Raw genomic sequence first — 15,911 nt, forward strand, 5'->3', positions numbered from 1 at the left:
TATATATATATATATATATATATATATATATATATATATATATATATATATATATATATATATATATATATACGTTTTTTTTTCGATTTCTTTACAATCTTAATCTTTTTAACAATTTATATACTTGTCTTTTATCGAAGGAATGAAATTTTGACAATTTCTTCATATATTTGTTTCTGCTGCTAGTTCTGGCGGTATTTGTCAGTGTGAACGATAGCATCATCATCATTATCATCATCATCATCATCACCATCATCATTATCATTATCATTATCATTATCTGCACCATCTCTTTAATACACCTCCTACACCATCTGTTGAAATATATCTCTTCAAGATACAGATTTTCTTACTAAACTCAAATGCGAAAAATTGTTTTAAAAAAAAAATTGCTTACGGATTTTGATAATTGATTGCTACTCTGCATATTATAGTCAACATCATTACCAACAATCTTTGCAATCGTAAATGTGATCAGAAACCAGCTCTGTCATTGTTACCATTTAGATTGATTGCACAAATGACCATTTAAACCGGATAACCATGTTGACGAAACCGTTTATCTTTACATTGTCATCGTGTACATGTATGCTTTATCACTTTCATATGAGTGAGAAAAATTTCTTTTTTCTACTGGCTTAATCTACCGGAAAACAGCAATGTGCAAAAATAAAGGGATCTCAAGGGTTAATTCGATCTTACGGTCTGAATGGTTTACGATTTGGAAACCATACTTTGCGTGTGATCTTTTAAAATGCTGGAAAATAGCAATCTCAGATATACTAATGAAATCATCATTATCTTAATGTTTGCGAAATATGCTGCTAAATTCTGATCCTAGCAATTTTGAAAAATTATTCTAAAATTCCTAGAAATCCTTTTTATACAGCTCAAAAAATGTTCGGTCAGTTGTGAAATCAAAACTGATCGATAATTGATCAAATTTTCCTTACCGAATAAAATTTACAATAATAATGTAAAGTGAAATGGTTGTCATTTTTTTATTTACATGGTAACTGATAGTATTTCTACTTAGCTAAAGCTGGAAGCAAAAAAAAGCCATTGAGATCATTAAAAATTTCAATTAAATTTCAATCATGCAACAAGTGACAATCCATCACATTTGTTCTAAGTGCTTTGAACGTGTAGTTCGATATGTTCGGAGGGATTGCACTGGGAAAAAAGTGATTATTTCTGCACGACAAGGACTCTTATTTCTGACTAATTATAGATCACTTAATTATTAATTGACATAATCCATTTTAACAGATTGATGTGTTCATGAAGGAAGAAAGAGAGAATGCGGATGAATTCAGTTGATCAATTGGTGTATCCGACATTGTCGAAAGAATGAAATTTTTCTAGTTCACTTGTTTCCGCAATGAAAATGAATTGCAAGAAGTGGTCGAATTTTTCAGAATGAAATTTCAACTGTTTGATTTGAAATTTTGCTCTCTAAAATTTAAATAGAAATAATAAAGGAAATATATAGTTCTGATTCAAAATGGTAACATAAAAATGAAATGATGTGAACGGAAAACGTAGATTTAAGCTTTAACTGTATCTTCAAATACAGCTTTCTATTTGTTCCTGTCAATCTTCGTCATCATGATATCCATGAGAGGACAACAGTGTCAATTCTTTCCTTGTCACTTTTACCAACAGCTTTGTCACCATTTTATCTTTCCTTATCCGATTACAATTTATTGTTGAATAGGACATATGAAATTTTCCAGTGGTAATACATACTTTTCAGATCAATCGTAAATGTTATTTGAAATTGCAAACTTTTGGGAATGGGATCAATGTACAACAACGTAACACTGAAACCATCTGTAATCTTGCCTTAAAATGGATAATTTATACAATACTACTTGCATTTTGCATGCATCTAGACAGGTAGAATATAATTTAAAAATTCGTCGGCTTCTTTTGTTCAAAACATTAAAAATAGGCAATTTCGACATGCATACAAAGAAATGTATGTAGAATTATCATTCATGCGATATCACCCATCAATATTGTCATCATCGTTGGACAACGCTGCTGCTGATAGTACCATGCCGTTCGAGGTACCTCTTTAGAATGAACCAACTCCTTCGCTATCCTCTTCTCTTATAACAAATTTATTGTTGTCAACAATATATATGTAATAGCAACGGTACAAAGTCCAAAAGTTTTGTGTATCTCCCCCCTCTCCCGCCCCTCCGCCTCTTTCGCAGTTTAAATAATTTATCCATCATTTATTCTGCGATATACGACTAAGAAAAAATTGTAAGCAAGGATACGGGAATTAGTTATCTTTGTTTTTTTATTGATTTTAATTACTCAAATTTTTTTGTAAAATAAATTATTGATTTTAAGTGCCTGTTCCATTGGTTAGCTTGCCTGATGTTGCACATCCAATTACAACATCTCTACCTCAGGTACCACTGTGACTCTCTCATTTTCGTGCTGATCTTATTGAAATCTTTTTTCTTTTTTTTTTTGTGAAATTATTTTTTTCAGTTTGATGAACAAAAAAATATCCGTTTTACAACAATTGCCAAATCTTCGAAAGGCAATGAAATTTGCTCTGTCAACATTTTCCGGTTTAGAATTCATTGAGATAACTCAATACAGTCAACATGTATTCAATGTTAAATTAAATCAACCGGAAACCAGAAATGCATTCACTTTACCATTCTGGAGGTTTGTATGTATAGCAATTTTAGATGTTAAAAATTCATTTTTACTTTTTTATTTTGAAATATTTTTAAATTCGCTTGTTTAAATAACAAAAATGAAATTATCTTTAATATACTTCAGAGAACTTCAAAATGTTTTCAACAATTTAGCAACCAATTCCAAATGTCGTGCAATTGTACTATCTGCAGCCGGAAAATCATTTTGTTCAGGAATGAATCTCAAAACTGAATTTGATGTCCGTCTTTTTCCCATTTATTTCAATTTTTTCTTTAATTTTTATCATTTTTGGTGCAATTGGAATTTCTCAATAATTTCCAGCAACTTTCGGCAATTATTCGGAGTGACACGTTGGATATTAGTCGTAAATCGTTGAAAATTCGTGAACTAATAGCTATATGTCAAGATAGTTTTACATCACTGGAAAAATGTCCAAAACCAATAATCGCCGCAATTCATGGCCATTGTATCGGAGCTGGAATAAGCCTTGTCGCTGCTGCTGACATACGTTATGCTGCTAATAATACAATCTTCTCAATAAAAGTTAGAATTCAATGCAATTATTCAGTGAAATTCAGACAGGAGAAGGGGTCATTAAGGATAATAGGCTTCAGGAGGTGGATATTGGCCTAGCTGCCGATGTTGGCATTTTAAATCGAGTTAACAAACTTGTTGGAAATGACAGTTTAACTCGTGAATTTGCTTATACAGCTCGTGATTTTCATAGTTCGGAAGCATTGAAATACGGTTAGTTTTTGCATTTCTTTTAAATGATGCGCAATTTTTTAAAACGCTATAAGATTGCTAATTATTCAAATATTAATCTTAAATTCTTATCAGTTAATGATTCTTCGTCTTATAAGGTTATATGCAATAAAACAAGGAATGATATAATCGGAAAATTACATTGTAAATTGGAAACTCTGATGCATGTAGGATATATTACTCTTAAAAATAAATTCTTGGAATCTTTTTGGTTGCTTAATTACTAAAGTATTGAAATTGATCATTTGATCAATTGCTGTGATTGGTCAAGTATGGATCAGAATTCAAGAAAATAGTATTGTGGCCAAAATAATCTTTAAATTCTCGAAAATTTCAAAAATACCAACAAAGATTTTTCTTTAACTTATCTTGCGCCTTCTTTTTAGCTTCTTAAACTGTTAGCAACAGAAAACATAAAGATTAAATTTGAGCAGACAACGATCATCAGGAGCCACTAAAATTTGAAATAAAATTCAATTTATAATGAATTTGTTTGGGGAGAAAGAATCATATTTGGTAAATTAGATATTTAATGGAAAAATTCATGCGTTCTTTTTAATTTTGCAATTTGTTTGCTTTGCATCACTGCATGTCAACTATAATGAACATATGAATGCAAATAGGTAGCTAAACATAGTGTCAACAATAAAGCAATCATTTATCATAGATCTTATTAAGCATAATATCGCAACAGTTTCGTGAGGAGCGATTAACTTGACATTACAAATACGTAACAATTAAATAATTGAACTATTTATTGAGGATATATCGTTATTCCTGTTGATATTTGAATCAAACGAATATGCATTCAAGGTTTCATATCTCGACAATTCGATAGTACCGAAGAATGCTTATCAGCGGCTTTATCACTAGCTGATAATATTGCCATGAAAAGCCCAATTGCTGTTCAAGGTACTAAATTAGCGCTGAACTATTCTCGTGATCATCCTATTGATGATTCCATCCAATTTATCCGCACATGGAATCAATCACAGCTTCAATCCGAGGATTTATTCCAAACAAGTGCTGCTGCATTTACCAATGAGAAGCCTAAATTCAGCGATGCTTAATATGCTTGCATGCAAAAACTGGTTCATTTTGGTGACAGGAATTATTTCAATCATCTTCATGGTTGTTCTACCAGTAGAGAAATAATTGCTGATATGATAATCTGTCATATAACCAAGTGAAAATATTGTATTTTCCTGAAACAGTGCTTAGCATTCTCCATTTGAATCTATTTAAACCATTAACACATATGATATCTGATCAGCTGATTGAAGAAATCATCTACCTTATTTTCCATCACTTTCTACAGTGATAAGGTTTACCATAGAAATTTATATAGAACTTGTTAAATCACATGTTATAAATATTATTCGTGAAGAATGATAGAGTGATATGGTTCAAGCGATTAGCTGATCTAAAATCTTTATCATTTATGGATGAAAAAATATTTTATCTCATCAAAATGGAAAATATTGGGCATGTACAGACACATTGTTATTAAAAATATGTTTTCCTATTGATGACAAATGCGCCAAAATGTCGGGAAAATTAATAGAAAATGAGCGGTAATGAAGAGGAAAGATCCTTTTTATTCATCTAAAATTTTCATTGTAGGAGATTATGAAGACAGAATGAAATTATGATATAATATTTCTGCATTTTTGCATTTTTTGTATTTCAATATTTGCTGTTACTTCATTTCAACATTACTCTTTTCTTTTCATTGATTTCTTTGTTTGCTGATGATATTTATTCGGATTTCATCTTTAACCTATAAAATTTTCAGTATTAATTGAAGATAGCAAAGTGGCAAAATTGTTTCTTTTCAGCAATGATTACAACAGGGTTCGTTTGTCTTCCTATTTTTTTTTTTTTTATCAATTAATAATTTTCGTTTCTTTTCACCTGTTTGAGCGATTTTGGCGAGGAAAAAAATCAATTGTTAATGGTGCCGAAATTTGAAGAAATACTGATTTCATCAATACTTTTATTCCTGGGCTTCAAAAAATAGAAGTTATGGTTTGAAAATTATTATAAAGCAAAATAGACATTTCCAGGAGGTTTGCAGGACAGACAGTGATTATCACGGGAGCTTCCCGTGGTATTGGCAAAGAAATTGCCCTGAAATTAGCCAAAGATGGTGCTAATATTGTTGTGGCTGCTAAAACTACTGAACCACACCCGAAACTACCTGGAACAATCTATTCAGCTGTAGAGGATATCGAAAAGGTTACTTATTCTTTTGTTTCTTTATGACAGTTACGTGAAATATATTATGTGAAGTTGAAACAGGACGAGCTTCTGACTTCAATTCCAATTTGATGTTTACTTTTATCCTTACGTGTAACTATTCAATTCCTATAATGTTTTTGTTTATTACAATGATTTTTTATCTTTTTTTTTTCCAGTTCTGTCATAGAATTTTCATTTTTACTTTTTTGTTGTTTAACTTACTATAACTATAGGTAGGTGGCAAAGGTTTGGCATGTGTAGTTGACGTACGTGATGAGCAATCAATAACAAAAGCAATCTCGAAAACAGTCGAAAAATTCGGTGGAATTGATATATTAATTAACAATGCTAGTGCTATATCACTTACCGGTACCTTACGAACAACAATGAAAAAGTTTGATTTAATGCATCAGATCAACACACGTGGAACATTCCTGATGTAATTATACATATACAATAATTACTGGTATACTGTATGTTACAATTCCAAAAAAATCAGTTTAATAAAATTGATAATCAGAAAATTGGAAAGATATTTGAAAATTTAAAATAAATTGATATTTACATTCTTATTTAATAATGATACCTTCTATTGAGGTCCCAAAAATGTATACCATTTTTAAAAAATGGTAAAAACCCACACATTTTGAATATCAGTCCTCCATTAAATATGGCTAAACAATGGTTTGCTAATCACGTTGGTAAGCGTTGACATTTGCGTACTGATAATATTAAGGAAATAACGGATAAAGAGAATAAATCAGTGACCTCAAACCTTTTCACTACCAGAGATCATTTTACCTTTTTTTTATTTGTAGCATGAACCATAAGACTCAAATACAAAAATTCTGTTAATTTGAAAATAAACTTTAATCGGAATTCCTAACATATTAGTTTATCAAATATTGATGAAAATAATTCCCGCCTGTTTTCTATTCATCGCACTTCCATTTTGGGAGACCGTAATTTAATTCTCGCGGACAACTGGAATAGATAAAAGAAATAGAGAATTGTAAAAGAGGAATTGAAAAAGAATGACAGTTATCATTTGGTTGTTATCATGATTGTCATCATTGATAAGCTTTCAATTTCTGGCTTATGTATATCTTTTTCTAGCGTACACAATGGCCAAATATGGTATGTCAATGTGTGTTTTGGGAATGCATGAGGAATTACGACCGTTCAATATCGCTGTGAATGCATTATGGCCAAGGACAGCTATTTGGACAGCTGCAATGAAAATGATTTCAGCTGAAACTGTTCAAAATGTTTCTCCTTACATTTCCTTTTCTTTTTTTTAACTAATTAAAAGTAAAGAAAAAATTTCCTTTTTTGTAAAGCGCAAATGAATCATTTGAAGCGGTATGAAACATTAAAAAAGCTAAACATTAAAAATTAAAAAGGTAAAAAGTACAAAAAAGTAAAAAATAAAAAGTAGAAAGTAAACAAAAAATAGAAATAATAACAAAAAAAGTTTCAATGAAACTTAGACATTTCCAAAATTTATTGTTAAAATTAGGTTAAAATAAAATGTTCTTACGAAAGCTGGGCTGAAAGGAGAACAGTTTATTTCTTTTCTTTTTCGAATATAATCTTTCCATAAGTTTCAGATAACAGCATAAAACTCAAAAAATAAATAAAAAAGGTGGCATAAAACTTATATGTTTTGTCCTCAGCTATATTAGGAAATTTTACAGAATTGTCGTAAGCCAACAATTATGGCGGATGCTGCATACGCATTACTTTCTCGTGATAGCACTCAATACACCGGAAACTTTGTCATCGATGAAGGAATTTTACGGGAAGAAGGAATAAAAGATTTCGATCAGTATTCCATTGATCCAGGTAATTTTATAGTGATTGTATTGCCATGCAAGTGAAATCCAGAAAACTGGTCTAACCGAAAATGCTTTGAGCAATTAATTAATCGATACATCTTGATCACATCCTTCATCCTTCACCTATAAATACTAATTCTCGTTATAATATCTTCCATATTAATTTTCAAAATAACCGCTGAATTATGAAGATCAGTATATCTAGGAGCAACATTATTAGAAGATTTCTTTCTCGATGTTGCGGAAACAGCAAATTTTGAAGCAATCAGTTCAGTTATGTCATTGCATACAATGATAAATGAAGTCAAACAACGCATTACTCCGGATTTGGTCCAGAAAGTTCAAGCGATTTACCAATTCGATGTGCTAGAAGGTGAATGGTTCCAAAATACTTTCTAAAATTATCAGTCTTATCATTCCCATATGATACTATAGGTATTTGTATCCTACTTCATATCTTACCAGCTGCAGTTTTCTGTGACAGATACTTTTCAGATTGAATTTTTGTACAGCAAGAAGGTATAGCTGGAACATGACAAATTAGAGAGTTACTAAGTACAGCTAATTTTGCTTCAGTGTTGCTTATTCAGCTAGCATTTCCTTCCGAAAATTATCATTCATTTTGCCGAGAATAGTTTTGTTTCATTTTTAGGTTCAAAAATTCATAGCATATATTTCAATCTGAAAAATGGACAAGGCGGAGTTTATACATCGTTAAATAATACTGAAAATGTGGATGTGCATTTCATAACAGACCTACAAACATCATCCAAACTATTTAGTGGCGAATTGTCACCGACTATGGCAGTCGCATTTGGGAAATTCAAAATTGAAGGAAGTATGGAAAAAGCTTTGTTATTTTCACAACTTTTTAAACCGCCAAATAAAAGTAAAGTCTGAGTGCAACATTCCAATAAAGCAATTTGAAGCATTTATTGAAGATTTAAGCAAATTATAAAAAATTATCTTGTAGTTTGTATGCTAGTGTAATTTCATTTTAAAAATTGATTGGAATTTCAACTTAAAAATCAGTTGAAGTTCGAGCAGTCAAATGAACAGTTGGGAATAAAATATGAAAAAGCATTTGGAATGAAGCACAAACGACGATGGTATCCATATGCAAGGTAAAAGAAGCAAGATGTCCATTGTCAACCTTACGGTTCAATGGACTTAAGCAAAACAATGTGAATGACACAAAATAAAAAGACTGCACATTAAAAAGGGCTGTAATTAACCGCTGTGAGACATTTCCAGTGGCTGAGAGATATCCTGAAAACAAAGATAACCTAAGACATATATTAATAAGACATATACCGGTTTTTTTTTTTTGTATAAGATCAAATTAATATTTGATGCCTTTTTGGATGATTTTGATTAATGATCGATAAAATGTAACAGAACCTGGCAATACCCAGAAACAGTTACCTGATTATTGAAAGGTTGGATGTTCGGCGAGACTTCGACATTATCGGTTGCTAATTCAAATCCAGTCATATTTGATGAATCATACTGTTCTGATGTATCAATTTCCATTTCCACTTCTCTCTGTTTAGTACGGGTCATATCAGCTTCTATTTCAACATCAGCAGTTTCAATTGGCACAGCAAGGAATGAATTCATTGGACGATAATAACCGTAGTGGCCAAAAACTTCTAACTTAAGGCCTTGTCTTTCTGGAACAACATCCGCAAGCATCCCAGCGTTCTTGGCAGTTACAGCATCATCCAGCTTTTCAGTAATCTGACCATCAAATGGAGGTTCGATTTCCTCCAATGATTCATCGAAACCAAATATCTCATCATTTAGACCATCAACATTCAAGTCTCCTTGTTCTGCATCTGTATCTGCATCAAGAGAGAAGAATCCTCCTGACATTTTTGCAGCCATAGCCATACCTGATTCATTGCCAAGACTACGTTTCTCTCCATTAATTTCCGGCCATCCATCCAGTGTACCATCCAGGAAATTAAACGGCTCGTAATTCTTTACACAAAATTCTGCAAAGATCTTGTCTCACGACGAACCAAATGAAAATCCTTAAGAATTTCCGCGTTGAGTGTCATTAGTTTAACTTATAAGATGACTCCATGAAACCTTCCAAAGCACTACGAAAAACCAGAAGAAACATAAAAAATAATTAGTAAATGTAACAAAATATTACCAAGATCTCTTAGTTGAAGAGTTTTTCGTTTGTCAAAAACCGCCTGCCCATAAGCTATTTTTGCCAGCAGGCCAATGAAACGCTCCTGGAATTTCTGGGAAAACACATCCAAGACTTACAAAAAAAAAAAAAAAAAGAAAAAATGAATGATGCTAAGACAATGATCTCATCAATTTAGTTCAGTTAAACGCTGTCATTTACCCTGAGAAGTTCTTAATATTTTAAAAAAAAAAGAAATAGCAGACCGTTGCAAGGGTGAGAAGTTGCACAGCTTCAGCTGAAATAGCCATACAGTTCGAATCAAGTCGAAATATTTTTCTGACACGTGTGACAGGTAGTTGCGTCCGTAAAGCATGAATTACTGAACTAGCAGAATCTTCCATCCTTTTGCACTGAAAACAATTTGTGTGTGAAAGAAATACAATACGAAATATAGTACGGTTAATTAATTTAATAATATTTTCGTCAATGAAATCTGAAGCCATCAAATTGATGGAAGAATTGGGCGCATTCTTTGATATGACATTGTAGCAAATGGCATGAAAGAAAAAATTAAAACTTGAGAGGAAAAGAACAGATTCATTTTGAACAGAACAAGTTTAATGGTAGAGGCTAATGCGGTTTAATTAACGAATGAACAAAAAATGCACAATTTGTCAGCAATTGCGCATTTTTGTTGAAGCAAGAAGCGACAATGACAAGAAATCAATGCTATGATAAACAAAAATGATAAGTGTCTCGATAACAGCCTTTTGAAGTAACTCATCAATGAAGCTAACTGATATGGTTATATATTCTGTTTTAAGCAAGAGTTACATTTCAGGTTTTTCCAGGTTGTTTCCTGTTGCCTATTTTAGCAGCCTTTTGGAAAGAGTATCAAATGACTATCTAATACTTCTTCTGGATATGGTAAAGTACCTCAATTGTTTTTCCGTCTAACTGATCAAATAAATGATTTAAACTGAATCACTCAATAGCTGACATTAATGATCTGTCTGTTCAAGTGGTTTACTTATGCTTTGTATTAGCAAGAGATATTTAATCAGAACACAAACAGCCCCACTTTTGTAACCATTCAAATCCCATCGATAGAAATGCCTGGAAATCTCGGGGGACAAAAACGAAACGCAACATTACTTCTCCCGCTTCATGAACAAATTCCCGCTCGTTTTCCCCTTTAATTTGTGAATTTGGAGTGCTGCAGCCAAAAATTCTAGCTAGAGATAATTAATTAATTCCTTAAATTCTACGTTCGCATTTTTCATGTCATGCACGTTTTCACATCATTCACGACGATTAGTGGGATTGTTTATTGTTGCCACTGCCCTAAAAATGATTTGGAAATTATTCCAGGTCATTTTAATCAGTTTGTGTTAAACCTGCCAGATCCATCTGAAATATTCCAGTATGAGGCAATAACGGGTGCTTAAAGGATTTTGGACCCATTGAATTATTTTTTGAATCCTATGGTTACTTTTAACTCTTGATTTTATGATCTGCTTATAGTGAAATGTTCATGACTCCAACCTGACTTCGGCCATTCTCACATTTCAACAAATAAATTCCCCGGTGCAGTTTTTTTCTTTCAAAGAAAATAGTAAAGACGAGAATACTGTAGTGGAGATAAACATATAGTTACTAACCAGTCAGTTAATTAGTTAATTAGTCGATTGATTACTAACCAATTAATTAAAAGTAGTCGAGAAAAATCAAATTTAAAAGATGGTGTGAACCGCGATGATTCATCTCATTGACAAGAACAATTAACATTATTGTGATAACTTTATCAATTGAACTCGAGACCACTAATTGATACTGAGAACCACAGACATATGACAGACAGATGAGACATATTCGGATTAAAAAATGACATGGAATGACATTTCATTGATACTAACATTCATTCTCAGTGATCTGCGAACTAAAACAATACACTGTGATGAAAGATCACAGGGCTTCTTCGATTTGTCCATTTACAGCAACTGTTGTCTTGTAAAACAAAGTTATTGACCAAATAAAGTTAATCAAATACTAACATTCGTTAACTAGTTAATTTAAACGAGCGCCTAAACCATTTCCAGTTAAATCATTTAGTCTCACAACTTCCTTTAAGTATTAAATCTGATAATAAATTGTCTTCAATAAAAGCTTAGCTGTGCAAATCGTTCGTTGAGCAGAAATTTTTTCCCCATTGTCTGTTTATGCTTTTGCCCTGAAATCATACAAATATGGTTGTTACAAAAGCAATGATAGCATGACAATAACGAATCCAATAATTACCGTATCACTGGTATTTATGACAAATATTGATCTGCAGTGTTAGTGACAATTATGATAATTATATCTGTGATTACTTGCAATATTCGTGGGAATCTCTGAAAATTCCTTTCGATTAATTTTTTGATGATTAATGATTCAGTGGAATGAATGGAAATACGGTGCATTTGTTCAGTCGATGTATAGCACATTCCTTTCTTGGCTTACGGTACTATCAGACGCCTCTTCTACCTGAAGGTGCAAAAGCTTTTATCAACGGTACTATTCTCCCAATACCTTTTCTTTTCTTTTTCTCCACATAATTCAGTGTATTACAATGATAAGATGAATTAGAGCATAGTGCAAATTCGAGGAAATAAATGAAATATTAGATATTTCCGAATAAAAGTGTTTCGATCAGGTTGAAATGTAGTTGTGCTTCGGTCAGGGCAAAGTATTTTATAAATGAACCGAAATATTTTTTGTATATTTTGTATTCTCCAATTGGTTCTGTTCTAATAACAAACAGCTGGAAATAGTAAGCAATATTCGATTTGGAATAATATCACGGATTGCCGTTCTTTAATCAAATGAAATAAAAATATTCCGAGAGCTTTCAGTTTAGTGACCGATAATTTCTTTGTAGGTCATTGGGTTAATGCATTATCGAACGTTACATTTCAAGTAGTAAATCCATACAATAATGAAGTCATTTGTGAATGCACCAATTGTGATGCAATCGATGCGGAAAAAGTAAGTCATACTATCGATTGCATTAAAAAAAAGTCCATCAAATTTAGGATTAAATTCAGTGATAAGGGTTTTAAAACAAAGTAGTCAACCTAAAATTTAGTTGCAATAAAATTTCAAAATTAAAGTCTGTGAAAGCAGCACGAGAAGCCTATGGCGCATGGTCATTGTCCACAACCGCTAAAGAACGTGGTGCAATACTTGAAAATTGGCATCACAAAATGATGGAAAAGAAGGATGAATTAGCTGAACTAATTACTCTCGAAGAAGTAAGTATCTTCATTGATTCTTGCAAAGTTCATTTAGTTTTTGCATTACTTAAAGTTATATGATTATTTCACTTTTCTTGCGAAATTGCTCTGACCTCAATGGGCTGATTTGCAATTTTTAGGGCAAACCATTAGAAGAAGCACGCGGTGAAATTGTTTATTCAGCATCATTTTTGAAATGGTTTGGCGAGGAAGCCCGACGAGTATATGGACAAATCGTAAACCCAACATCGACACATCGAGTACATTTCCATACTCGTGAACCGATTGGCATCGTTGGCATCATTACACCTGTAAGCTTTCCATCCAATTTTTTTTATAGGTTACGGTCTTCCCAAAAAGAAGCTTAACTTTGACTGATGAACCTTTTCTTATTAATTGAATTAAACCTAATGGAAATCCCATCTAGCCTTACTAATAAGCATCTAGTTAAAAAATACCATCCTGGTCACTTAAACCCTTTTCTATCTAATCATGTACCTGTCCGTAACTACAGTGGAATTTCCCATCGGCAATGATTACGAGAAAAGCGACAGCAGCACTGGCGGTTGGTTGTACGGTAGTTGTGAAGCCTGCCGAAGATACACCGCTTTCAGCACTTGCTCTTGCACAGGTTATTCCTTTTTCTTAGTTTTTTATCTTCCGCATTTGCTACTTCGTTGATAAAATTGAAGTTACAGTCAAGAGAGTGATAACAGTTGATCACAAGCAATGATTACTATCATATTGTGGTGAAAGTAATATTATTGATAGGTAGATAAGAACGATTGATTTCTTTTTTCTCCCTTTTAATTTTTGCTTGACTAATAGTCAAACTTTAAAGTTGGAATATCTTTGCAACAACCACCCAACATGTTTTAGGTTTCAGATAGCCAAAGAAGCTGGCCTTCCAGATGGTGTCTTCAATGTTATCCCAGCTGATTTAAAGAATACGGCGCAAATAGCGAAATTCTTATGTGAATCGACCGATATTAATGCAATTTCATTTACAGGTAGCATTGAAGTGGGAAAGGTGAGTCAGATTTTTCCATCACTTTGAATGTATTTAAATCATGTAACTTAGATATTTCATTGAGATTATTATATAACGACTATTTGTTATGCTAAAACATGTTCTAAAATAATTCAACCATTCTTTGGTCATTGCTTATCATCATGACATCATAAACGCTTATTAAATGTAGTTTTTTTCATATTACAGTTTCTCATCCGTTGTCACAATCATAGGGCTTACTTATTTTACCTTTTTGCAGCTTTTACTTTCGCTATCAGCTAGCACGGTGAAACGAGTATGTCTCGAACTAGGTGGTAATGCACCACTTATCGTATTTCCGTCGGCTAATCTTTCAAAAGCAGTTCAGGTTTGTTTCTGATGATTTAACATTAACGAGAAATTTTTCTCACAAGACTAAAGGGAGCTATTCCAAACGATGATAAAATTAGGTTACTTTTCATTGCTTATCCACTGATCAATGCAATAATCAAGTTCTTTTTTCTTTCCTTTCATTACGGTTTGTTTTTACAAATACAAAATACCTGTCTTCATTTTGAGAAAGGTAGGATGAGATCTTGCTTAAATAATAGAAATTGTTGCGGATAACGCAGTATAAACTGGCAGAGATATGAGTGATGTGAAGATGAATGGAATTTCAAATTTCAAATTTTTAGGGAACAATGGCATCGAAATTTCGAGGTTCAGGGCAAACATGTATATCACCAAATCGTTTTTATGTGCATTCCTCAATTTATGATTCGTTTGTTGAGAAAATGAAGCATGCAATGACGAAATTGGTTACCGGGAATGGTATGCGACCAAATGTCACCCAAGGACCCCTTATAAATGAAAGAGCTGTACAAAAAGTAATGTATAAAATGATTGAAAACCTTCTGTCATTAAATACAAACCTTTAAATGGGTTTTTTCGATGTCGAAAAAAGATCTCATTTGAAGGTATTTAAAGGTAAAGCCACATAAAGTAACTTTCGTTAGCAGTTATTCTTCACTGCAAATAAGTCCTTAAATAAGTCATACTTTTGCAGAAGTATACAAAAAGAAAACAAATTTAGTAAAAAGCTTCCTGGTCTGCTAAACTGTTATTAACAAGTCAACTTGAAGGTTGAACAGCTATTATCGAATGCAACTCAAAAAGGCGCACGTGTGGTATTGGGTGGAAAGCGTGATCCTCAAAGTACCTGTTTCAAACCAACGTTATTGATTAACGTAACCAATGACATGGATATCGCTCACACTGAAATATTTGGTCCTGTTATTGCTATCCAGAAGTTAGTCAACTTCCGAAAATGGAAGTCCCGGAACTCCTTTTTCGAAACTCTGCATTTATTGACTGAATTTACGCTCAGTTCAAGTTTAATTCAAGCTTAATTCCAAAATTAATTTCACGTTAGCTTAATTCAAGCTCTTATTGGGAAAGCTAATCTATTGACTTCGTTTTCTCAGCGATACAGATTTATTCGGGATGTAATATTGTTCTTCCACAATATTACTAGTTAACAACAAGAAAGGTGTAAAATATATATGTATATATTACGCGGTGAATTGGTAAGCAGTGATAAATGAGTTATATAATAAGCAAGCGTTGTGATTAACTAACAAATTCCTTGTCGTTGCTTCGATGATAGTTTGATTATCGTTTTATTGATAGGTTACGTAATGGTTGAGATATGAGAATTCGTCCTTCGTTGAACTGGGGATATGTTGCAGGAAATAATTTTAGCGAAAAGGAGAGATACTGTAGTCTGTTGTTCAATGATGGTGGTGGATATGCGAAGAGGATGTTGCAGTTTGCTTGATTAGTAAAAAAAAAAAGAAAAACTGAAGTTTCGAATTTTTCCTCATATATATGTAAGGATGAGGGAGGAGTTTTGTAAGGGATCATCATGGAGGCATCGTTGCCCTTTGGCATTGTCCATTATGTAGGTACATTGG

At 32.5% G+C, this 15,911-nt stretch overlaps 4 protein-coding genes across 4 annotated transcripts; 3 read left to right on the forward strand and 1 right to left on the reverse strand.

Moving 5' to 3' along the window:
* Nucleotides 1-2,563: 2,563 nt before the first annotated feature.
* LOAG_07056 (enoyl-CoA hydratase/isomerase) lies at nucleotides 2,564-4,556 on the forward strand (the record flags this gene model as incomplete). The annotated part of the gene is made up of 5 exons (XM_003142589.2): nucleotides 2,564-2,691; nucleotides 2,809-2,923; nucleotides 3,007-3,228; nucleotides 3,300-3,432; nucleotides 4,264-4,556. The coding sequence occupies 5 exons, from the start codon at nucleotides 2,564-2,566 to the stop codon at nucleotides 4,518-4,520; spliced, it is 855 nt and encodes a 284-aa protein (XP_003142637.1). The 3' UTR covers nucleotides 4,521-4,556.
* A 680-nt stretch (nucleotides 4,557-5,236) lies between these two features.
* Nucleotides 5,237-8,458, forward strand: LOAG_07057 (oxidoreductase). Its single transcript, XM_003142590.2, has 8 exons — nucleotides 5,237-5,304; nucleotides 5,517-5,688; nucleotides 5,925-6,130; nucleotides 6,289-6,392; nucleotides 6,808-6,959; nucleotides 7,389-7,536; nucleotides 7,735-7,902; nucleotides 8,182-8,458. Exons 1-8 carry the CDS (start codon nucleotides 5,291-5,293, stop codon nucleotides 8,427-8,429), a joined length of 1,212 nt encoding a protein of 403 aa, XP_003142638.1. The 5' UTR covers nucleotides 5,237-5,290; the 3' UTR covers nucleotides 8,430-8,458.
* Nucleotides 8,459-8,759: 301 nt separating this feature from the next.
* On the reverse strand, nucleotides 8,760-10,073 carry LOAG_07058 (hypothetical protein; the record flags this gene model as incomplete). The annotated part of the gene is made up of 4 exons (XM_003142591.1): nucleotides 8,760-8,798; nucleotides 8,955-9,526; nucleotides 9,691-9,775; nucleotides 9,936-10,073. The coding sequence occupies 4 exons, from the start codon at nucleotides 10,071-10,073 to the stop codon at nucleotides 8,760-8,762; spliced, it is 834 nt and encodes a 277-aa protein (XP_003142639.1).
* A 2,027-nt stretch (nucleotides 10,074-12,100) lies between these two features.
* LOAG_07059 (hypothetical protein) lies at nucleotides 12,101-15,252 on the forward strand (the record flags this gene model as incomplete). Its single annotated transcript, XM_003142592.2, has 9 exons — nucleotides 12,101-12,225; nucleotides 12,593-12,699; nucleotides 12,825-12,965; nucleotides 13,088-13,258; nucleotides 13,462-13,578; nucleotides 13,834-13,977; nucleotides 14,219-14,326; nucleotides 14,634-14,825; nucleotides 15,081-15,252. Coding segments are annotated over exons 1-9 (1,263 nt in total), but the record flags the coding sequence as incomplete, so codon positions are not given.
* Nucleotides 15,253-15,911: the final 659 nt, after the last annotated feature.

The sequence above is a fragment of the Loa loa genome (genome assembly GCF_000183805.2).
Source record: "Loa loa unplaced genomic scaffold supercont3.56, whole genome shotgun sequence".
NCBI lineage: Eukaryota > Metazoa > Nematoda > Chromadorea > Rhabditida > Onchocercidae > Loa > Loa loa.